The sequence below is a fragment of the Pseudorasbora parva genome, chromosome 23, assembly GCF_024679245.1.
Source record: "Pseudorasbora parva isolate DD20220531a chromosome 23, ASM2467924v1, whole genome shotgun sequence".
Taxonomy (NCBI): Eukaryota; Metazoa; Chordata; class Actinopteri; order Cypriniformes; family Gobionidae; genus Pseudorasbora; species Pseudorasbora parva.
The window spans coordinates 2,944,775-2,970,467 of record NC_090194.1 but is presented as its reverse complement, the minus strand read 5'-3'; the positions used below and the strand labels follow the sequence as shown (position 1 = coordinate 2,970,467).

The 25,693-nt window shown below is 37.7% G+C and overlaps 2 protein-coding genes across 3 annotated transcripts in view; one reads left to right on the top strand and one right to left on the bottom strand.

Moving 5' to 3' along the window:
* lhfpl6 (LHFPL tetraspan subfamily member 6) overlaps positions 1–24,308 on the top strand; it is a 61,083-nt gene extending 36,775 nt beyond the window's left edge. The window contains exons 3-4 of the mRNA XM_067433693.1: positions 20,838–20,936; positions 23,615–24,308. Coding sequence (XP_067289794.1) covers positions 20,838–20,936; positions 23,615–23,733 — 218 coding nt within the window. The 3' untranslated portion in view covers positions 23,734–24,308. The remainder of the gene's footprint in view (positions 1–20,837; positions 20,937–23,614) is intronic.
* LOC137062544 (L-rhamnose-binding lectin CSL3-like) lies at positions 9,399–12,532 on the bottom strand. 2 transcript variants are annotated; one of them, XM_067433424.1, is made up of 9 exons: positions 12,405–12,532; positions 12,193–12,322; positions 12,091–12,114; positions 11,936–11,992; positions 11,647–11,782; positions 11,415–11,524; positions 11,268–11,312; positions 10,933–11,053; positions 9,399–9,579 (listed from the first exon to the last, which is right to left on the bottom strand). In XM_067433424.1, exons 2-9 carry the CDS (start codon positions 12,281–12,283, stop codon positions 9,435–9,437), a joined length of 729 nt encoding a protein of 242 aa, XP_067289525.1. In that variant the 5' UTR covers positions 12,284–12,322; positions 12,405–12,532; the 3' UTR covers positions 9,399–9,434. The 2 variants fall into 2 exon arrangements, with proteins under 2 accessions (XP_067289525.1, XP_067289524.1); XM_067433423.1 differs by having other exon boundaries at positions 12,193–12,323; positions 12,414–12,526.
* Positions 24,309–25,693: the final 1,385 nt, after the last annotated feature.

The window sequence follows — 25,693 nt, the reverse complement described above, 5'->3', positions numbered from 1 at the left end:
TTCATTCAGTAACATTGGGCAGTTTTGATTCATATTCTGTTTAATGATGATGATCACGTTATTTTTACATATGCAATGCATATGACTACATGCGATCACTTGTTTTACTGGGTTTTACTCGCATGTGTTTTTATCAGGAGATTCGGTACTCAATCAGAAGATGTGCAATAGCGCCCCCGAGTGTCCGACAGTAGAAATTTCCATTTTTTGGCCTGGAAGCGATTTCTCACAAATAACGGAAAATGCTGTGTTTGGCGGGGAAAGAGTTAAAAGAATCGCATACAGAAATTAAAATTCTGTTATCATTTACTCATGTCAAACCTGTATGACTTACTTTCTTCTGTGCAACATGAAAGAAGATATTTTGGAAAATGCCTCAAAAAAACATCAAATTCACGGCAACAGCTCTGGTGGACATTGTCGAAATCTGTGCTATTGTGCTGTGTGATAAAACTGCACATTCTAGAGTGGCCTATTATTGTGTCCAGCCTAAGGCACACCTGTGCAATAATCGGCTGTCCAATCAGCATCATACGCCACACCTGTAAGGGCGGAGACACACTGCAAGCGTGGTGTGAGCGTGGCGCTTCTTTTGCTTGTCAGCCGCGGGGCGGCTACGTGTCGTTTTATCTGTCTTTGCACACCAGAAGCGTGTCTGACGCGGCGCTGCTGCTGCTATTAATGTACAGGGAAGCCCTATACTTCATGTTAAATATAAATATATTACCTATTGATACAGCAAAGACAACGTCGGCAGTGGCCTATTGACCATACATACCTATGGTATTGACGTCAAAATAGGCTACAGAACATTTTATTCTGTATTGACAGGTTTAATATCTAAATATCAAAATCGATAATTATGTTGTTTTTTATTATTACAATTGGCTTATGTCTGCATTTATGTTAACCTATAGACTTTCAAACATGAAAATGTCATTTTTTAATATGTATTCGTGTCAAAATGACATATAAACATCTTTTCCTATTCTATTTTGCCTGGAAAACCTTCCAACACGCTCGCGTGTCGCGTGAAAAATAGGCGTCTCTTCTATTTGAACACATGCACGCGTTTTCCATGCGAGTCGGACCGCGTGTGAGCCGCGCGTGTCACCCAGCCAATGTGCAAGCTCTAACCGGTTAACATGGGAGCCGAAATAAAAATGGACAGGCCACGCAGCCGGGACGCTCACGGCACGCTTGCAGTGTGTCCCCGGCCTAAGGTGGATGGATTATCTCGGCAAAAGAGAAGTGCTCACTAACACAGATTTAGACAGATTTGTGAACAATATCTGAGAGAAATAGGCCCTTGAGTTCAGCTCATTAAAAACGGAGGCAAAAATAAAAGTGTTGCGTTTACAATGTTTTCAGTGTATGATACATTTATATGCTATTTTTACTGCATGCCAATTTATTAAACAATTTTCATAGTCTTTAACTGATTCGTTATCCCGTGGCTTACTCTGGTGAACAACATTATTATTCATCTCTGAATCGCATTGATATAAATGGCTGATCATTTTATTTGAATGATTACAAATGTTTTGTTACTGATAACATACACACATCAAACTCAAATTCATTGATTGGTGGCACCTTATTTCCTGCTTTAACAGTTACATTTTCAACATTCATTTTTTAGTTATGCAATAATGATACTGCCACAATTATGTTCTGTTTTGTCATTACCGCTCGTTTGTCTCTGATTGATTAATTTACTAGTTTACGATCTATCTCCACCTGTGTCTTATTAGTTCCCTCCTTCCCGCTGTGTATGTATACTCCCTGTTCTGTTCAGTCCCTCGTCGGTTATTGTTTGTACATGTCTGTTGTGAATATTCTTTGTCCTATTGAATTAAAGTCTGTGTTGTATCTTCATCTACTGCATTATGCGCTTACTACAACCTCAACACGTGACAGATACATTATTATATCACTTGTTAAATGGTTATTTAACAATTACATTCAGTCCTGCATTAACCATGTGATTCAGTATGCTTGCGCCCCCCGCCCAATTTTTGTTAGCCCCATCCGCTGCCACTGAATATCTTCTTGTGTCCCTCAGTAGGCTCTGCTGATTAACATGGCGCCCAGCCTGGAGCCTCATCATCCCTCAGAAGTGCTTGCGCATGAGAACATGAGTGGACTTTGTCTAAACTCGCAGACCTCACGCTGACCCGTTTGTCATGGCCTTTCATCTTTGACCTGACGCTCCCTCCTGAGAGAGGCAACAGTAGCATTGAGAAACGTCTGGCTGCTTTTGCAGCTGTTGAGTTCCAACACTTAAAGTCTTCTGAAATAACTGTTATACTGACCAATTATCCTTTATAATATTAACAAGATTGGAATTTAGCTCCAATTTATTAAAGATGAATGGATCAGAGCGAGAGCTATTCTTTTTGAAAGCTTTTGGACATGGGCCATGCAGATTAATTTTATTATTAGAATATTAAATTATTATAATAATCATTCAATTTGTTGTTGAAATGTAGTGCTTCGGCTACTGGTTGGTTTGAATCAGTGTTGTTATTATTAACTAATCAAATAAAAATCATTTCATTACTTGAAGCTGAAATGAAATAAAATAAAATGTAAGATGAAAAACTGAAATTTAAAATGTGAAACTTTGGCAAATGACTGAAATAAGTTAAAGCTAAAATAAATTAAAGCTAAAAATAAAAAAAACGACAAAATCACATAAAATTACTAAATCAAAGAAAAAATTGAAAGGAAAACTGAAAATATAAAAATAATATTAACTATATTAAAGGTGCACTATGTAGTATTTTTGCAGTAAAATATCCAAAAACCACTAGGCCGGTGTTATATATTTTGTTCAGTTGAGTTCTTACAATATCCCAGATGTGTCCAACTATTTGTAAATTATGAGAAAATTGCTATTTTAACTAAGAACCGAGACGTGTCAGCATAGCGCTTGAGCGAGTCGCCTGTCCATCACGTCATATCTGCGCTACCCTCGGTTTCGATTTGGCAGGAGCGCTTTACTCTTAGCAGTGTGAACAAGTGAACGCACAGAGTAACGTCATATCATTTTAAACACACTTAAATGTATCTAATATGATAAACAGAGCTGCTTTACCTCAATATCATAACCGGAAGAGCGGATCAGTGCAGGCGCCCGGCGACTGTGTCCCGTCCCGTCATAATAAAAGTCCCGGTACTCGCGAGCCGTGTGTGTTTGTGTAACAATCGCTCCAGCGGCCGTGCTCAGCTTCACAACACTCGCTCCTGCTCTGCTTCACTACAGTAACGTTAATAACCGCATCCATGAACATGATTTCTCTCCGAGTCCTATTTTCCACCGGCTGTGAGGTGAAGACCACATCTCCCAAGATGCTGCGCTCACACTTGCCGTCATCAAACTACGCATTTGTTTAGAATAGGCGCCCTCCAGTGGACGGAAAGTTGCATAGTGCACCTTTAATATTATTTATATGAAACTAATACCGAAAAGGAAAATACGGTTGTGTCGTGCAAGTCTTTCATAATTGTGTGCTTGTGACGTGGCTTTTAATGTTGATTTAGTTATCAGGCTCTCAAAAATTATATAAAAATATGGATTTAGATTTATCGGCAAAATATTGGTTATCGGCTTTCTAACGGTTATCAGTATCTGCAAAAATGCATCCCTATATATAAATAATACTAAAATAACACTGGTTCAAACCACTAACCCACATGGTAAATGTGATGCTACAGTAGTAAATATAGTATGCAGTATCTTCAAATCCGCAGAGGTATTTATCAATACGGAAGAGAATTGTCTGGTCCAGTATACAGTCCAAAGTACATCTGAGCACTTAACAAATGATAAGGCCGAGAGGCTCGTCTTGAAGCCAGCGTAACACAATTCTTCATCCTCCCCAGCCTTGCAGATGCTTATTTTTCTGAGAAGCATAGAGGGAATGTGAGTGTGTGTGTAGGAGAGAGCAAGAGTCCTGGAGCCAGACATCTAGGTCATGAAAGAGCTCTGATAAAATACCCCGAAGCCTATAAGACTACCACTAGCACAGTATGAATGCCTCCCCTCCTCGAAAATGATGGTTATGTCAGGACAGTGCACTTCAGTTTTGAGGAATGACGGCTTTCAATGTTAGAATAAGGACCAGCTGGGGTTTGTTCTCAATCAGAAGCGGTTGCATAAAGACGGGCAGATTTATTCCAAAATCAAAGTGAGATGCTAAATGTCTGACATTGTTCGTCTGCCCGGTGCCAAAGTGTGTGGAAGGGGTGGATTAATGTGATATCACAAACTTGAAGACTGATTGCTTCTGAAGAAACTTCACACAAACCTATTTTTTAATCTTGGCAAGCATGCATAATTTGACAAAATAATAGATAATGCTTTACGATGAACTCTGTTCGAGAGATACATATAGTACAGGTCGCACAGACTATAGTTTACTTTAATGCTCTGCCATGACGCTTTAAAGGGTTACTTCACCGCTTTTTCATATTAAACTATGTTATTCCCTTAACTAAAATGAGTTGATACATACCGCTCTCGTCTTGGTGCGTGCACTTAATCTCTCTGACGCGCGGTGACGATCTGATAGCATTTAGCTTAGCCCACTAAGCCAAGTTCATTCACTATGGTACCAAACAGAGATCAAGTTAGAAGCGACCAAACACCTCCACGTTTCCCCTATTTAAATACAGTTACACTAATAGTTGAACGATCAAGTATGATGACAAAATAAAATGTGGCGCTTCTATAATCGGATTAAAAAGGAGAACTATAATGTATAGCGGAATAGCACTTCTGAGAGTACTTCGGCTCGGCGCAGTAAAAAGTCCCGGCCGAAACATCTTTCCTCACATCTCCTCCTCCCTCTCTCATTTCTATCAATAGGGAGATGTGAGAAGGTTAAGGGAATAACATAGTTTAATATGAAAAAGCGGTGAAATAACCCTTTAAGTCTGACGTCGACAATGGCCAATAGAGGGCGCAAAAGAATAACATATCTTTGAAGTCCACTTTTACGCTTCATTTCCAATCAGTTTGGGTCTTATTTTAACGATCTGAGCACTGATGCACACAGCGCAGGTGCACTTTAGGGCGTGTCCGAATCCAATTTTGCCAGTTTGACTGGAAAAGTGGTCGGCGAGCACGGTCTAAAAGGGTAGTCCCTCATCTCTTAAAGAGTCATGGGTGTGTTTTGGGCATAACGTGCAATAAGCCAATCTCCCTTTCCCTTTAAAAGCCAGTTGTGCTCGAGCCATGAGCGGATTCACTATTAATGGCTAATGATACAAACGCAGTCCTGGAAACGTAAAAATAATTTCATCCAGAAATTAGAAAAGAGTGTAAATATAACAGTTCAGTGCAAAGTATGTTTGCCAACTGTTAAAATGCTTCCAACATCGAAGGTGAGGAAGCGTCTCCTATAATGAATATGAATCTTAAGCGCCACCTAGTGGACAAATCTCTATATTAGTTTGTCCTGTTTTGACTATGGCACCAAAGAGCTATTTAACTACACAACGATTGTGCAGTGAGTCTGAAGGTGGAATATTACTTTATGCAGATTTGTAAAAAAAAAAAATATATATATATATTTTTTTTAGGTTATTAGATGTTAAAATTATTTAAAGTCATTGTATTATATTGAAATCAATGGTAAAAAATGGTAAATGGACTGCATTTATATAGCGCTTTCAACAGACCCCATGGCCATCAATAAAAAGTAAAAAATAAATAAAAAAGTAATCGAATGTAATCAGTTAGATTACTTTAATAAAGTAATTCAAATAGTTACACTACTATTACATTTTAAATTGGGTAACTTGTAATCTGTAACAACATTTCCAAAGTAACCTTCCCAACACTGTTGACTCATTAAATTTGTAAGTGACAAATAAGTGTATCTTTAAAAAAAAAATGTTTTGCAGGCAACATTATTTGTTGATTGAATTTTTGGTTTTGTGCTAACGTTCATGGTTCGAGTACCATGGCCACAGGGTAAATATAATATACAATATTAAATTATTATTGGTTCTTAAAATCATAAAATTGACTTTTCAATTCAGAAGGGATTTTCCTTGTTTTTCCCTCTGAGGTCATGAAAAATGAACGTCAACAGAAAATGCCTTCATTTCCATATTTCTTTGATGCGATATCTTCTCTTCTGACTTCAGACAGAGGATGGGGCGAATGATAGCAGTGGCATGTGTGGAGACTGTTGTCTGCTGTCGGGATGAGAGATACGTCTTATCATTGTGTTTACTGAATCCATAAGCGACTGAAGCAGCAGTTCATCGCAATTGTAAGTGAAATGTGAAGTTCTTTTAGATTATGTGAGATCTTGAAGGTTGCATCTGCACTGCTGTCCCTCCACCACACATCTCGTTCCCGGTGGAAAACACGCAGATAGGCTACTGTATGAAGGACCGATCTGTGTGCTCTCAGTAGCAGTCTGAGGTGTTGCTCTTGCTGATAAGACCGTTGTCCCAGCTGTCATGAGTACGGTGAAGAGCCGGTGTTGGCACGCTTTCCTGAGGTGTTTTCAGGCTGTGTGAGCGCTGTAGTGTTGACAATACACACCATCTGCTGTGTTGCTCTATTGCTGATCACTAGAACACAACGTTCCCTTTGCTCTCAGGGGTTGCCAGTTATTTTTAGATTTGATTTTCACTACGCTGTGAATTATCTGCATATTTTTTATAATTGAAGTTTATTACATTTCTAAATGACTAATTTCTGTTTTGTGTATTATTTCTTATTAAAAGGCACAATATGTAAGTTTAAAAATAGCCAAAAACCACTAGAAAAATGTTATATATTTTTTGACTGAATGTTTCCAAGAACATTTAAATTTATGGTAAAAATAGACTGCATTATGTAGCGCTTTCCAACAGCCCCTATGGCTAGGCCTGTCCCGATAGTCGATAAATCAATTAATCGCACGATAAAAATAGTTTTAAAAAAAATAATTTTTCCGGCCGCGATAATTGCCATTTGCATGCTTGTTTGTTTTCCTCATCTCTCTCGTTGACTGCGCGCGCCTCGTCCGTTTGGGGAGGTGTGTATACTCGACGCGCAGGCCGGGTGCGGCGCGATGAGACGTCATTCTTGGTCAGCAGATTCGTCTGGAACTCATGGCTCTTCGGTTGCGGAGCCACACGCAAAGTTACGAAATTTGACGTGCACAAAGCCAAAGCCACTTTTGCCACGCGCACCCTCGCGCTCATGCGGACGCGTCGTGTAAAAACGAGGCTTAAAGCTACAATGAAGTTTGATAAACGCAAGTTAATTCTTCAGTTCAATCTTTGTGTGCTAAAAGCACATGAGTTCCTGTAGAGATAGCAATACACATTCTCCTTTTTTTGCCACATAAATGAAAAGCTTGTCATCAATGTCTTCTCTCTTGCTGTATCAAAATATCACTTTCCTCAGAGATGGCCAAGTTCAGTTTGTGCATGATTAGGCTATGATATGACTTTTTTTTTTAATACTGTATCCTAAATTGTGGATAATTAATAAATCAAATGGTGAAGCACATTTCTGGATTAAAAGAAACAAAAAGAACAAGAACCGTTCAGAACGGAAAACAGTGACACGAACCGCGCCGCCCTTAATATGCTCCTAAAACACAATCAGCCGTTGCAGTTTTCATCCATTTTATTTATTGTTTTTGGTACTTATTTAAATGCAATTTTTCTTTAAACAGACTGAGAGTCCATTGCTTTTGTTTTTGGTTGTTTTGTTCATTTATTGTGGTTATTTTAAATGTTTTCCGTTTTCAGTGTTAGTCTTTAGAAATTAAAGTTTATTGATCTTTGAAAAGTTTTACCTGCATTATTATACCATTATCATAGATGTAAATGGTCTCAGAACGACTATTATCGCAATAATTTCTTGGCCAATTTATCGTCCAGCAAAATGTGTTATCGTGACAGGCTTACCTATGGCCATCCAAAGCACTTTACATATTGCCTCACATTCACCGACGGCAATGTATTAGAGATTTACAGAAAATAGCAATTTTATGTCCGTGCGTCGCTTATCACTGACATCATACACTCATTACCAACTTTTATTTTGTAGAAACCATGAAAACACCAAAGCTGCTTTAATATCTGATGTGTTTTATTAGACACTGTTTGGATCATTGATGGACAGAAACTAATGATTGTTCTCCAGCTCTTAGTCTTATTGTTTAAATCTGGTGTTCTTGATTTACCGCAGAGTGTAACATGTTTTACCGCCTAATATGATCTCGCTCACTGCAGTGTGAACAAGTGTCTCATAGTAGCGCCGAGCCAACGCACAGAGTAACATTAACACACTCAAATGCTACACTACATACTATAACACTGCATCAGAATAAAAGCTCAAGCCGTGCTGGTTTCTAATTAGCCATTGGTCCAGTGGCCTCGTTCCACTCCACACTACAGTATTAAATATTTAATACTGTAGCTCATCATGAATATGACTTCTGCCCGAGTCCCATTGGATTTATTTCCGCTGGCTGTAGAGGTGAAGATCCCACATCAAAGTGTCTGCGTTTTGAAGACAAACTCTAGTGGCTAAACTAAACTGCATGAAGTATATTTCAATGAATCAAAATGACCCTGATGGCACGAGACATTAAGAAATCATGTTAATTTCAAATAATTATACTGGCTGTACCACAGTTGTCAGTGATATAGTCATTATAAAGTTGCTGCAGCCCTCAACTGATGATGTTGACATGTGTTTTGGCCTGAAGCTCCACCCTCCACCTGTTGACCAATCACAAAGTCAGTAGTGTTTCGGGTTGCCAGATCTGCTCTAGTTACCACAGCTGCAGATCTACAAACGTTCCTGCAGCCAATCTGGCAACAGGGGGGGGGGGTCGGGTGTTTGTAGTACCAGTTTTGGCCACAAGCTAACATACACTTCCTTTAAATTAAGCTTGAAAAAGCCAACTTCCTGATTTACTATTTAAACTAAGGCATAGTCCATGCAGACAGGTCATTTTTATAAACAGTTCCCTCAGGTTTCTATAAAAATAAAAAGCTATGAAGCACTGTCAAGTGCATGCCAAATCAACAGGTGGAAATAACCATAAAGCCATGTTGGCCAATCAGGAAAAAAAAAAAGTTTTGAAAATACCCATGCATGTTCATGTGGATACTGCTCACTTTAGGCACCATCTCCTCCTTGAGCTTTAAAGCGACAACTGCTGCAGTTCCAGCAGCGCTGACCAAACTGGTATTGGCACAACGTCCACTCCGACTGTTCGGATTCGGGGTGCCATTTTTTTTAACTGACTTACAGTTTACTATAAGTTTCAGCATAAGAGGAAAAATAATAGATTTAGAATGCATATAAAATCAGATTTTTTAGAAATGCTTAAATTTTTCCTATGATAACATTTGTAAAGTATCTGGACTTTTTTAAAAAATTTACTTTATTTTGCTTCCCATTGTCATTCATCATCATGATCATCATCATTGCACCCACATGGATATTTACAGCTGTATGTCAGTTCCAGATACTTATGGACACCCACACATGGGTCAGAGAAAACAGAATTTGAAGCATTTAGTTTACAAGACTTCTTCCCATTGCACCTGAAGAAAAAGAGAAGGAAAAAGGTAATTAGAAAGGCATGGTCTACTCAGGGCTCAACGCTAAGGGATTTTTCTACTGGCCCAGTGGGTCACATTTTTACTTGCCCTGCCAAAATTTGTTCCGACCCCAACACAAAACAAAACCAAAAAAGAGCCTAGTTATTGCTTTTGTTGTTTTTGATCCATGTAACCTTAATAAATTTCAAAAGGTTGACTCCAGAAAGCCTAACATTAGTTATGTATTTATAGTTAAAGACGTGCAACTAAAATAGAATTATGTGCAATAGCACAAATACAACAGATCAACACAGTCAAGGGTTGACTAATAAAGAATGAACTACGCTAGAATAAAGCAGAAGGTCGGTTCTCTCTCTTGATACGCGTGCCTGATTTGAGATTCTGTGTTTTATGAAAATTGAGAAAATTACAAAAACACTGGCGGTGACTGGCATTTCATGTTTACGTTCATTTAAAAAGACATAACCGACTAGGTTTACGATTATACTTGACAAGATTGACATACAATTGTGTAATTATTCACGGACTAAGAGACGCGTGGCGTAGGCGTGCGTCACTGTGCCGCGTGAGAACCAGACTGAGAGACTTTCGTCTATGAACGCTTATATTTAAATAGGCAAAGCTTACAAATGATCAACTTCAGTGAAGATGCAGCACTGTCCCGAGCGGGCAGGGGATAGTGCCGTCAACGGCGGGCAGTCCTCATCGTCAAGCCCTGCTATTAGTTCTTGAATCATTCTACGGTCTCTTAAGGCAATAATTTGTCTGTATTAAAGGGTTAGTTCACCCAAATTTAATTTGTCGTTCCACACCCGTAAGACCTCCGTTCATCTTCGGAACACAGTTTAGATTCACAAATAAAGATTCAAACTTATGAATCAATACACTGATTCATGAACCGTTTGAATCTTTAAGGTTTGAAAACAAGCGGCGAAGACAATGCTGAATAAAGTCGTAGTTTGTTATTTTTGGACCAACATGTATTTCTGATGCTTCAAGAGACTCTAATTAACCCACTGATGTCTCATATGGACTACTTTGAGGATGTTTTTATTCCCTTTCTGGACATGGACAGTATAGTGTGCATACACTTGCATTCGCTCTCAGACTAAATATAAAATGTCTTAAACTGTGTGTGAAGATGAACGGAGGTCTTGCGGGTGTGGAACGACATTAGGGGGAGGAGTTAATGACAAATTTCATTTTTGGCTGAACTAACCCTTTAAGTAGCAATTTAATATACAGCATGATGACGGTCTTAAATACATAGCTCCTTTAGTTTGTACGGTTCAAAAACAGCTGAAGATAGTGAGGTAATGTCTAAAGCTGCTGTACCTGGACGAAAGGCTTCTGGTCTGAAGAGAGAAACAGGCTGATGTGGTTGCAAAGCGATTAGGGCAGGTTTCAAGATCCCGCCGGCCATAATTGGCATGATGAATAGAAATAACACCAGTACCTTTTGATACACAAACACTTATGACAATTTCATGATTGCTAACATGTTAAAATGTCTAATCACAGTCTCCCAAAAAGAAAAAAAACATTTGTGCCAACATGTACTATAGCAGAACCGATCCAGTCAAAATAATTGTGGACATGAGGTCCTTAGGGATTAAAGCAGATGGTGTACGCTTTGGTCTCGGCATATTAGAGGACACAAAAGAACTTACCACACTTAATGACACTCTTATGGGACTCACAGGTTACACGTTTGGCTACAGAAGTCAGAAATATTAACAACAGGAACAAGATAAGTCTATTTTTACTCATTTGCCATGCCGTAAGTTTATAAAATATTAAAACGACAGTTCACTTACTTGCGGGAATACAGTCATAAAACACATCCAGGTATTTAAAAGTCCCAGCACAAGGATCAGAGAAGATGGAGTTCACTGCCTTGACAGTACAGTCCTGCAATCCATCACACCTGATTCATGGACAGACCAAAATAGCTTTAATATACTATGGACAATTATATGCATCTTGTCCTTATATAATGCATAGATATAAGGGTCTACAATATCGGTTTATGCTCGCAGGTAAACCTACCGAGTGGACATTATAGAGCGGGATGCTCTGGCTATGCAGTGTATATTTGAGAGCTGATCAGCTGGTCTTCCACTAGCGCAGGTGTTGCAGTCAGTTCGTCCATAGTTGGCTTTAAGGACCTTTATGAAACCCTTATCTGACATGTTTGAATGAAAGAAAGAGAGCGAGAGAGGGAGAGAATATTGCAGTAAGCATGTTCCATGAGTCTGGAGACATTGTTCAAGTCCAGCCTTATGATCTTGTTCCTCCTCACGGGAACAAAGGCCAAAAATATAACTGGATTACTCACCACATTTGAGACGTGCAGATTTCCCTTCACAGACTACCACACTATTTGCTTCCGCACCTGCACAGGAAAAAAAGGGGGGAAAACGACTTCATAAAACTACTGGTTTTACACTTGAAAGTCTTTAATGAAACTGTACATCATGTTAGTTGCCTTACCATGTTGACACAGTAAGAGCAGCACTGAAAAATTAAATTCATAGAAACAGATCAAACAATTTGAAATCATGCCAGATGAATTGGTTCCAAATCAGTACTTACAAGTGATCCAGCTTAGTTTTAGCACCTGCATGTTGAACGTGTGAACAGAATAAAAACTCTGGAACTCTTTTAAGGAGACCCGTGTGCACATGGCTCTTGTAACAGACTCACAAATGGAAAAACGGGAGCTCTGAAAATTGAAAAACAAAGATTCAAAACAGCTCTTTTTCCCACTCTCAAATTACAGAAAGGACTAAATTAAATTACAGCACCGTTATATTGTTATATTTAGTCCACTGAAGGCAAGTACAGTTGAATCCAAGTGCAACTTGACAAAAATAAAGTTCAAAACAATGACTATGACTTGGGTCATGTGAACATGAGAGTCACCAAACAGAAGGGAAAAAAGATTGACATGAAACATGAGGGCTATATATACACAAGGACTAATGAATTAACAAAACATACCTGAAAGTAATCAACACAATGAACCAATGGGAAGACACCACTGACTGAATACCACATGACAAGACCATAAACCAATGAGAACAAGACACATGAGGCAAAGGAACCAAATACACAGGGGGTGTGTGTCTCATTTAGGGCCTTTATTTATCAAGCCTCAGAATTACTTTCCAAAGAGGAGTTTACATCCAACACACATTTGACAATAAAGAGTTTTCAAGAGAATACATTATAATATACACATTTTAAATGAAAGATAAACATGTTTTCATCCATTTAATTACAATTTTTAAACTGGTGTGCTGTTAACTGACCTGCCTATATATAGCCTAGATTTTTTTCTATATAATCAGCCACCATGGATTCCAAAAGAAACCCGAGCTGGCAGGAGGAAGAATCGATCGCTACTGCTTGCTGAATTAGTCGAACAGCGTTTTTTTTTAATTATAAAAACCAACATTACCCAGTGCTGAAAAAGATGATGTCTGCTCTGTCCAAACGATACTGTTTGATTAACTGCTCGTCGTCAAACATTTCAAACACATTCTCCCTCTATTGAAAGATTTGCGCACGTCTCTGTCTCCTCAATGCTATCTCAAGCCGCTACTGGACACTCCTGACCACTGAGAGACCTCTCGAGCTGTCTTAAATAACTGGGAGAGTAAGAGTGATTCTTAGCTTTAAGAAATTTGATAACTTGCTTTTATACTTAAGTTTGAAAGTAGGAGTACATTTCATGAATTCTCAGCACTTAAGACTAAAATAGCACTTTATGAATAGCAACTGAGAAGCCCAGGGCCCGTATTTATCAAATATCTTAGAATTACTCACAAAAACACTCCTAAGAATTGACTTAAGAGTAAAAAAATTCTTGGCTCAAAGCTGCGCTTAAAAGTGAGTTATCAAGCGTCCCAATCATTCTTTAAGTAAAGTGTAGGACTAAATCTGAAGTGTCAGTCTTAGAGTTGATTTACGACACTTTGCTGTGCCACAAACGGGATTTTGGATGATGTCATAGGCATGAACCAATCACTGAAGAGATGTCCTTATTTAAGAATATTCTCAGATAAATTCACATTGAATGGTGAAATAACTGGGAGAATAAGAGTGATTCTTAGCTTTAAGAAATTTGATAACTTGCTTTTATACTTAAGTTTGAAAGTAGGAGTAAATTTCATGAATTTTCAGCACTTAAGACTAAAATAGCACTTTGAAATGCTTGATAAATACCGGCCCTGGTCTTCTTTTTTTTGCATGATGAGAGTAAGAGATTGACGTTGATCACTGTTATGTGGCCTGAATGACAATTCAAACCCCTGTGCCTCTCCATGCAGGCAGAGTATTGTGTTTAGATGAGGGTTTAAAACAGGATTATGGGTTTCAGGTTAGAGCTTGATCTTTATATGTGAGCAACATGAGAATCCTTAGAGACGAGGATGCTTCTGTTCTCCTGTTTCTCTCTCACACACATACTTAGCAGTTTTGATGCATCTTTATTCTTGATTTCCTCAAAATGTATAGCAGCTGCAGATATGAGACTTTGCCCAGTACACATAATGGTTGCCCTTTTTTGTCCTGTTATTCAAACACATATGAAGTAAACACACATGCATGCCATTAATGGGATCATTATCTGATTCAAACTTTCCACTGTTTTCTTCACTTTGTTCCTTGGATTAATTTTTTTTTAAGTTAAAGCAAAATCCCCATTGGGTTCTGAGCTCTGCTGCTAAATCTGTTCAGATCTGGTATACATTACTCGCATCTGCGACTAGTCAGCTTTAATAATGCACAATCCGGAGTGCACATTCGTTTTTATGCGTAGTTATTTATTTTGTAATGTAGACTTAATGCAATGCATGCTATTTTCGTTGTGAACGCTACATATGATATGCTGCATTTGTAATGTGTTTTTTTTTCTGTGAATGCTATCTAGTGCATACTTGTTTTGTAGTGTTTAGTGCATAGTTCAGTCTATTAGTGTAGTAAATCTTTGTTGTGAATGCTACTTCGTTGATACTTTTTTGTAGTGCATAATTCAGTCTAGTTGTGCAGGACACATTTGTTGTGAATGCTGCATAGTGCATAGTGCCTAGTTCAGTGTAGATTTGCAGTACATATTATGAATTCTATCTCATGCATACTTGTTTTGTAGTGCATAATTCAGTATGGTTGTGCAGGACATATTTGTTGTGAATATGCCATACTTGTTTTGTAGTATTTATGAAGTGTACACTAGTTTTCTAGAGCACTTTTATATTTTAGTGCACACACATTTATTAAAATGAACTTAAATTAGGATCCACTAGGTATGTGCCTGAAGCCGAATACAGAATTTGTAGCCTGGATGCCAGCTGAACTTAGCCCCGCCCACAATTTTTTTAGGACGGGAGGTTCGGTCTGGCCTCGCTCCATAGAGGAGTAATTATCTCTGAACAGAAACTGTTCGGACCAATGAGATCATCAGGGCGGGCTTTAGCCGATGATGGACAGATGATCAACAGTAACGTAATCATCACGTCATCAAAGGGGCTTGGGTTATATTTGAATCCTAAACGGAGAGCTTGTTTGTATCTGCATTCACCTTCACTTAGGGGTGGGCGATATCTCGATATTTAAAATATATCGAGATATTTTTTAAACTCGATATGGATTTTGACTTATCGTATATATCGATTTTGCTTTTGAAAGCATGAAATGAATGAAAAGAAGGCTATATGTAGGCCTATTATTTATTGTATTTTACAGTTAAATTATTATTATTTATGTTATCTGGGAGTTGTTGTTTTTTTGGTCACAAAAGCACTTTGTTTCTTCATGAACTGACTACCTCTTTGCACTTCAATAAAAAAAAGAATTTGTGGTATTTGGCATATTTGTTTTTGCTGTTGTTTTTAGGGGGTTATTTTTCCTGTAAAGATATTGAGATATATATTGTATATAGCAAAATATATATTGAGATATATTTTTTGCTCCATATCGCCCAGCCCTACTTTCACAATTTCTCTCAGAAATGATGATCATGTTGGGTAAGTACTCTGTGTATCATTAAATTATTTTATTTTTTTACAACACCGGCAAAGATAGTTTATTCCAGCGTGTGCAGACAGGGTTGCCAAGTTTTTACAACAAAGCCCCCCAACTACTAGCCCTAAACAATAGCTTCTCGGGGGGTTCTCCAGAAAAAAATGGTGTTTGGGGGTAAAATGTGTGTTATTTTGGCAAGGTTGCTGCTAAAATTTGCATTTATGGGTCTATATATCACATAATAGTCGCTTCAACCCGCGGACATAGAAAACAACCCGCGGGAAAAAAATGCGGACTTGGCAACACAGTGCAGTTGAGCTCTGTTGATGTCGCTTCGTTTCTCTGATTGGTTGTAGGTCTGTCCAATCGAGGTCTTTCCTGGTTCGGTTGAAACACGCCCCATAATCACAGCCCAATGGAGCATCAGACTCAGATTCTGACTAGAGTTGAATATGACCACGTCAAGCTACAGAATTTGGAAAGGAAATAACACATTCTGTGAAGCCTCTAAAGGGACTAATGAAATATATTTTTTCCTCCCATCTCATATTTTTTTCTGTTGCTTACTATATCCATGATTCTTTGGGGGCTCCAGTCCGTAGTATGCGCTATTCACGTTCATGTGTGCCTTTCCAAATGATGTGCTTCTTATTATTTAAGAACTTTCCTTATGCTTGTGCTAATATGACTATGAAACTATGACAGTGCTACCAGAAGCCCATTGCAGGACAACAACCTGTGTGTGCAGCTCTCCGTCTTATTCACTTTATCACTGTCAGTTTTTCCTCACCTTTTCTGTGACCAAAGGACCTCCTCGTTTCACAGTCCATTTTTCTCTTGGTCAAGGAGAACTGCAGTACTCGCAGCTTTAGAAACCTTGCATGAGTATGACGCCGCCATAAAGTTAATTTCTGCGTAAGTTGGCATTCTTTTCATGCGCTCACATATATAACTTGCCCAATATCAACTCATCGATTACTCATTCATAACTTCTGCGATTGCCTCGTGAAAGGTTTTTTCCTTTCCCTCGTTGCTGTTGTGAAATCTAGAGAGGAATGTCATTTTTATAAGCGTCTGACTCAATGTAATGGGTTTTCAGGCCTGCTTGAATGGATGCAGGGAACGGAGACATTTGATGAATTTTAAAGACAAAAGTCTTGAAACGTCTAACAAGAAGCGATTCTGGGATACTAATGCCTTAAACTAGGCTCTTTTATATATCAAAGAATCTCCATGACATCAAAGCAAGTACAAATGGAAGTGCGTCATTTTAAAAATACACGTTATGGGCTTTACTTTGCACTGTGGCAGTGTGGGAGTGTTCTTTGTGTTCAGTCCTCTGTCCTTTCATTATCTCAGACAACAACAACTCGGCACAGACAACTTGAGATGATCACACACCCTTTATTTGTAACCAGACACAACGAGAACCAAACATTACATGACACGCATAGTATGCACACAACAGCACTGGCTGCTAAAAATGTGTTTCATGCACACTGATACACACGGCAAAGTCACTGTAATCAGTCTACTGATTTACATATAATCTCTCTCCCTCTCTCTCTCTCTTTGTCTTGCAAAGCAGTACTGTGAACAGTTTTAGACACTTGTCTAAAAACGCTGTAAAGTAAGAATGCTTTTAAAAAATAATGTCATAAATAGATTTTGTTTATCAATGAACTCCTAATAACTAAAATCAGATCAGTGTTTGGTGTGACCACCCTTTGCTAGTGATGGGACATCTGAAGCGAGGCTCCGGAGCTTGTGTCGAGCAAAAAGGGGCGTTCCAGATGAAGCCCCGATTCGAGGCTTGTATCGTTTCCGTGAAAATCACGTGACGATGACAAACGAGGCCTCGTTTTCTGTTGAATACGTCATTGCTTCATTCTGAGTATCGCTTTCGGACAAAAGTGGTTCGAAACCTCGCGGCTCTTCTGGGGTTTGCAGTAGGCATTTGCATTGGTGTTGAGGTGTTGGTTGTATGTAGTAGCGATATCATTATATATATCATAGCTTGTATTATATATTACATTATACTTAGTTTAGTAGATTATTAGAGTAAATTATGCATAGTAAATTAGCCTATATCTAGTTGTAATACCTATACAACGTAATTATATATATATATATATATATATATATATATATATATATATATATATATATATATATATATATATATATATATTTTAGTAGTAGCCTAGTGTTATTATTATATATATATATATATATTATTGCTATTATTATTATTATTATTATTATTATTATTATTAATATTATTATAAGACTAGACTGTATTAGGGAAAGCTTTTCCCATCCCTGTTCCACAATTCCAGTCCCATCAGCACTGCACTCACAATAATTTATTTACAATCATTCTGGGCATTCACTGTCATCACTAACCCAAAGAACTACTGAATAGTTGAACACAAAGTTGTGTGTTTGTGTGAGTTGTGTGTACATAGGTTAATACAAGCAGAGTAAAATGCTTTATTAATACACAGGCAATAGAAAAAGGGTGTGCCCACAGTATGATCATTTGGTTGCTCAGGATGAATAGATTTGTGTGCGATGCATTGCTTTGCACAGCAGGTGTCACTAGAGAGCACACTGTTTCATGAGGCTTCAGGTAAATGAACCTTTTGGTGAAGCAATGGGCTGGAAAGCCTCAGTGGTTCAGGAAGCCTCATTTGGCCATCACTACCCTTTGCGTTTTTGTGACGAACTGCTCTGAGACAGAAGGTTGGAGATCCAAACGCAGTATTTATTGAAGGGTAATCCAAAGTCGTGGTCCATAGAACAGGCAAAAGGTCATAACAGGAAATCAGTCCAAAAAGGCAAACAAAACAAAAGGGGAATCCACAGAAAAGGCAAGAAATCAAAGACCAAGCTACATGAACCCAGGGAACTGGTCAGAAATGCAGTTGTGACACTGAACAAGACTTCGCAATGAATGACAGAGATAACCAGGCTTATATAGGCAGAGGTAATGAGGTGATGAGACACAGGTGTAAACAGTGAGTGCTAATGAGTCCGGGGAAAGGATTATGGGTAATGTAGTTTGTGATGGAGTGACAGTCCGGGGTGGAGTGCCCTCTGGTGGTGATCACGGGCACTCACACTGGTGAATTGTGACAGTTTTAAACAGCTTTTGTCCTGCTACACCTGCTCATAGTTTTTCAGGAGCTTTACAGGAGGGTTTCTTCAAGCGTCTCAGAGATGTCGTCGCAGTTCTTGTGGATTTTGTCTCAGTTTCTTCATGTAATCCTTCATGTGACTCGGTGATGGTGAGATTAGATCTCCGTGTGGATCAAACACAATGTAAAAAAATATTTCTAAAATAAGTTACCTGGTTGCCTTAAACTTTTGAGTTCATTGAAATAATTTATTTTAGTTAATACGATGAACATTTTAGAAAATCGACAACCTTTATTAAAATATTATTAAAAGATTTTTTAACCATATTGGGTTATTGTTTGTGTTTTATTTCTGATGATGCTGTGAAACATGCCAAATAGTGCTATTTTCATGATTTATCAATTTTTTTATGTGGTTCAGATACAATAATATTTTGAGTTTCTATTTATTAAACAAATTTCCTTCATTGTATCAACCAGGTTACTTACTTTTTAAGTTAAACCAACAAAAACCAACATTTTTTTTACAATGTATATATAAATATATACACTGTATTAAAAAAAAGTTGGTTGGTATACAGGGAGTGCAGAATTATTAGGCAAGTTGTATTTTTGAGGATTCATTTTATTATTGAACAACAACCATGTTCTCAATGAACACAAAAAACTCATTAATATCAAAGCTGAATATTTTTGGAAGTTTTAGTTTTTAGTTTTAGCTATTTTAGGGGGATATCTGTGTGTGCAGGTGACTATTACTGTGCATAATTATTAGGCAACTTAACAAAAAACAAATTGATACCCATTTCAATTATTTATTTTTCAATTATTTATCTTGTGCTTTTGGGCACTCCAGTGATGTTGCAGCACGAAATATGGCCAAACTGGTGGCAAGTGGCATCTTGGCAGCTGCACGCTTGACTTTTCTCAGTTCACGGGCAGTTATTTTGCGCCTTGATTTTTCCACACGCTTCTTGCGACCCTGTTGACTATTTGAATGAAACGCTTGATTGTTCGATGATCACGCTTCAGAAGCTTGGCTATTTTAAGACTGCTGCATCCCTCTGCAATATATCTCACTATTTTTGACTTTTCTGAGCCTGTCAAGTCCTTCTTTTGACCCATTTTGCCAAAGGAAAGGAAGTTGCCTAATAATTATGCACACCTGATATAGGGTGTTGATGTCATTAGACCACACCCCTTCTCATTACAGAGATGCACATCACCTAATATGCTTAATTGGTAGTAGGCTTTCCAGCCTATACAGCTTGGAGTAAGACAACATGCATAACGAGGATGATGTGGTCAAAATACTCATTTGCCTAATAATTCTGCACTCCCTGTGTATATATATATATAGTATAACATGAATAATACAATATATAAATAAAATAATATTAATATGAAAAAATAATTTGAATATATAAGTCATAATCACAAAATATTCACTGAAAAAAGAGACTGTTTCTAGTAACCAGAAGGCATCCAGATAGATGAAGGCCTATGGTTTGCAGTTCGTTTTTTTATTAGGAAACATTCTGGTATAGATTTAGAGCTCACTGGAGAGGAGGAGCCAAGATGAAACTACAGTTTTATATATTTCTGGTGGGAATTACATGCCTGTTTATTTTTGCTGATTTGGCAAGAACATAAAAGGGGAAATATGAAATAATTCCCAAGAAACTTGTTTATAAATAAGCTACTTGCTGCATTCATTATCATATTTTCATGGCTGTTTGGATCTGGAGCCCAGATGAAAACAAGATCTGTTTTTTATCGTCTCTGCGGAGGTGTGTGTTTGCATTTGTGTGTGATAGAGTATCTGTGTCAAATGGGGAAAAAAACAAGCTAATGATCCTGCGTTGTTTGCAGTAAAGCAAATAATAGCTTTTCATACCAATGACAAAATGCGTGAAGCTATATGGCTTTCATGGCTATCATCTATTTTTCAAGAGATATCCCGCTCTCCTCCTCACAGCGGGGAACTTTGTGAGCTCTCTTCTTGAGTTCTTCTCTACTTCTTGTGTATTTTCGTGTGTATTTGCATTGATAGTGTGTTTGGTGTCTCTGCAGGGCTGCTGATCGGATCCGGATGTGCCCTGTACCCTTTAGGATGGGACAGTGAAGAGGTCAGACAGACCTGCGGGAACAGCTCTGACCAGTTCGATCTTGGTACGTTGATATATACATCGAGACACAAAATTTCAGATTTAATTTTAGGCCTATAACGCAAACTAGGGGTATACCAATACTGACATTTGAAAATATAAGATATCATGTATTCCTTTTTTAATGTCAAAAATCATTAGGATATTAAAATCATGTTCCATCAATATATTATTCCATGTATTTACAATATATTATAATATATTTCAAGTAATATATTGGTAAATATATTTTCCTTTCGTAAGGGAGGTCTTCATTTGGACAACTTTAAAGGAGATTTTCTCAATATTTTGATTTTTTGCACCCGTAGATTCCAGATTTAATAGTTGTTTCTCAGACAAATATGGTCCTATCCTAACCAACCACACATCAATGGAAAGCTGATTTATTCAGCTTTCAGATGATGTGTAAATCTCAATTTAAAAAAAAAAGACCCTTATGACTGGTTTTGTGTTCCATGGTCACATTTATGTTAAAATAAATGCTGTTCTTTTAAGCTTTCTATTCATCTAAGAATCCTGAAAAATATATAATTTCCACAAAAATACTAAAGTCCCGGTGAACCGGAAGTAGCAAATGAGTTTTCTTCAGTGCTGTGACATATTTCCAAGTGAAAGTGAATATTGATTAGAGGGCAGGGTTTGACTTTAGCGCTCCTCCTCTCCATCTCTATAGGAGTATGATTAAAACCCATTTAATCCCACCGGTCAAAATAGTGACCGTATAAAAATGCTTAATTTCTAAGGCTATAAAAATGTTACTGAACAATCTATCAATGTATTTCCAGCAGATATTGAAATAATAAAGGGTCTCAATTAAATATGTGCAGTGTTGCATGTTTATGTTAAATTGTCGCATGACCAGAGCTGTTTACTTCCTGTTTGCGTCAAGAGAAGAGGATGGCAGCAAGAAAGCTCCCAAAGAAAAGGATAGTAAAGTAGGAAAGTATGTTAACATAAGGATGGAACATAGATTTTTGGTACACATCATGTTTAAGGTGTCTAGTATTGATATATGCATTTGCAATTACTCAACTTTGTTTAATGTGGCCATAGAACTCACAAACATGTCAACGGCAACAATAGTGACCGGTGGGATAACCCATTGTATCTACATGCTAATACACATAGGCTAACTGTTCTACCTTACTTTCCGCTACTATCTAACTTTCTACCTAATTTTACACAGACAGACAGACACACACACACACACACACACACACACACACACACACACGCGCACACACGCACACGCAGATCTATATTCAATCTGTCCAATGGTTGATACAACACAGTATCCCACCGGTCACAATTGTGACCGATCATAAAACACACTTTTTCACACACTTTTCCATGAAAATTTCAAAAAATTATGATTGATTGTTTGAAAGGGATACTAATGACACATGATTTGGATATATTTTTGTGTCTGGGAAAAATTTGGGAATAAACATTTTCAAACCTAAGCCGTCAAACTGACGTCATCTGAGAAGGAACGCCGTTTCCAGACCGGACGTTACTTTTCAGATTTTGATTAAAGATTACCGCAACAAACTATTTTTTTTCTGTGTATTAACTTGCACGGATTAATTGTTCACCCTAAGACCTGTAATGTGTGATAAGAAAGTAAATACGGTCAATTTTTATTTCATGAGGACTTTAAGCAGCAAAACTGTTTTCAACATTGATGATAATAATAATAATAGTTGGTTTATCTTATCTTAGGTACTGCCCTTCTTTGTATTGTATTTATTATTATGTATCCATTTTGTTAAATTGTTTTTTGTTTTATCTGTTTGTTTGTTTTTTTTGTATTATGATGCTGTGTCTACCTGCCAAGGGACTACAGATGAAAATTAGCTCTCTAGACAACTCTGGCGCATTTACTTTTTTGAGTGTAAAAAAAGTATATTTTTACACTCAAATATTTAATAAATATTTTGAGTGTAAAACAAAAAATGTTAATTAATGTGCATTGTCCCTTTTAAAAAAAGAAAAACAATTTTTTTTAAATTAAAATCAGCACATTAGAATGATCATGTGACATGAAGACTGGAGTAATGATGCAAAAAGCTTTGTTTAAGCATTATTAAAGAGTTAATGAAATGAGATGTGCGTGACAGCAGCAGCCTAATAAACCAGTCACTGAGATTATTCAATTTCTGTATATTGATTATATATTAAGGCCACGGGTAAATATGAGATTTATTATAATGAGTTTATGTGAAGATTGGTTTAAGTTCACTTAAATTAAAAGTATTTTTTAAAGCCTATTAAATGTTGAAATTGATATCTTTCAATGATACTGTAATGTTGGATGTCAATCATTAATTTTATCAGTGTCAGTGATACTGGCCTTCATTCATAAAAACTTGCCATTACAACAAATATTTAAAATATCCTGTCTTTAAGTTGTTTCTATATTAATTTGGAGAGTAACTGTGAAATGATTATAATATAACGTTACAAATATTTAAAACTCTTTTTTTAATTGTAATTAATTCGGAAAAATATACGATTAAGGTGTGTGTGTGTGTGTGTCCGTGCGTGCGTGTGTGTGAGAAATGCTAAATGGAACGCATAAAAAAATCCGCTACCATGGCTAAAGTACATGAAAACATTTTAATGTATTTATGTTTGAAAATAAGTAAGCCGATTATTGAATCTCTGGTTTGTGTCTTTCAGGTTCGTGTGAGATCGGATGGGCTTATTACTGCACCGGGGCCGGGGCCGTGCTGGCCATGCTCTTGTGCACGTGGATGGCATGTTTCGCAGGGAAGAAACAGAAACATTACCCTTACTAAACATGAGGAAGACAAAAAACAACAGTAGAGGACACTATGAACAGCACATATACAGGGCATGACCGTCATTCTCCGATTCAGAGAGCTTGTACATCCAGTGCGCTTCCCTAACACTTATCATATTCAAGAGACAGGGCTCAACGCTGACCTTTCCACGGCAATTCCCACTTGAGATTTTTTCTGTGACTGACCATTGACCTGCATTGGAATCTTTTGCATTTAAAGTTATTAAAAAAATACTGACTTTTGACCTTTTTTGCTCAAAAGGACTGTATTACTCTCATGTATCTGTTGTGTTTGTGTAAGAACAGTATTCTTGGTGGCTTAAGTTGTTGCGCTTTAGTACATTGTGATATTATAATAACCTATTCAATATTATGCATTCATTCATGTCCTGTTATTGACTTAAATGTCTCCTCTGCAATAATATACATCTTAAACGGACTGTGTATTTGCTAATTTGACAATATATTGTCTGATATATTTGTTTGTTATTTACAACTTTTATATAACACATGCATAAATGTCCATTTTATTTCACTGTATTTGTGAATAAATACTGTGATTTAACCTCATTTATTCATGTTAGTGTTTTTTTATTTTTATTTAAAGCTTAAACAGAGACGTCATTTCTTATCTGCATGATCTGTGTATTTTTAACCTGCATGAATCTTTCTGTTTTGGGATGATGGATTGCCTGGTGTTAATTTCCGACAGGGTGATGCAGTGCTGAAGAATTCGCTGCTGGAATGCGAAACTACAGGGATCTAGACTGCGGGGAGATGTAAAAGCTGATCAGAAGTTATTGACGATCTGCTGTTCTCGTTTAGCACTTTAAGCAAACCGTCACACACACGCGCTGAAGTCAGCTGTTGTTTTAGGAATGCATATGCTTGTGTGGGATTACAAATTTAAGAATCTGTGTAAGATCTGGTGATCCTGACATAACAGAACATTTAAAAAAATATCACTGCAAGCAAGTACAAGCACAATAAGTCATACAAGCGTGTCTGGGCATCAGAGCAACTGTAACAACGAGCACTTTAAAGGTGAACTATGTAGTATTTTTGCAGTAAAATATCCAAAAACCACTAGGCCGGTGCTATATATTTTGTTCAGTTGAGTTCTTTTTAAATATTTCAACTATTTGTAAATTGTGAGAAAATTGCTATTTTAACTAAGGACCGGGACGTGTCAGCATAGCGTTTGAGCGAGTCGCCTGTCAATCTCGTCATATCTGCATTACCCTCGGTTTCGGCTTTTATTTGGCAGGAGCGCTTTACTCTTAGCAGTGTGAACAAGTGAACGCACAGAGTAACGTCATAACATCATTTTAAACACACTTAAATGTATCTAATATGATAAACAGAGCTGCTTTACCTCATAATCATAACCGGAAGAGCGGATCAGTGCAGGCGCCCGGCGACTGTGTCCCGTCCCGTCATAATAAAAGTCCCGGTGCTCGCGAGCGGTGTGTGTGTGTATGACAATCGCTCCAGCGGCCGTGCTCAGCTCCACAACACTCGGTCCTGCTCTGCTTTACACTACAGTAACATTAATAACCGCATCCATGAACATGATTTCTGCCCGAGTCCTATTTTCCACCGGCTGTGATGTGAAGACCACATCTCCCAAGATACTGCGCTCACACTTGGCGTCATCAAACTACGCATTTGTTTAGAATAGGCGCCCTCCAGTGGACGGAAAGTTGCATAGTGCACCTTTAAAGGTCCTGTTCTTGGCGATTCCATCTTTAGTGTGTGTAATGTTGCTGTTAGAGCATAAATAATACCTGTACAATTATAAAGCTCAAAGTTCAATGCCAAGCAAGATATTTTATTTAACAGAAGTTCCCTTTCAAAGCCTACAGCGAACGGCCGGTTTGGACTACAGCCCTGCACTTCCTGCTGTAATGACGTCACTAGAACCATTTGTTGACGAACCCTCCGCCCACAAGAGC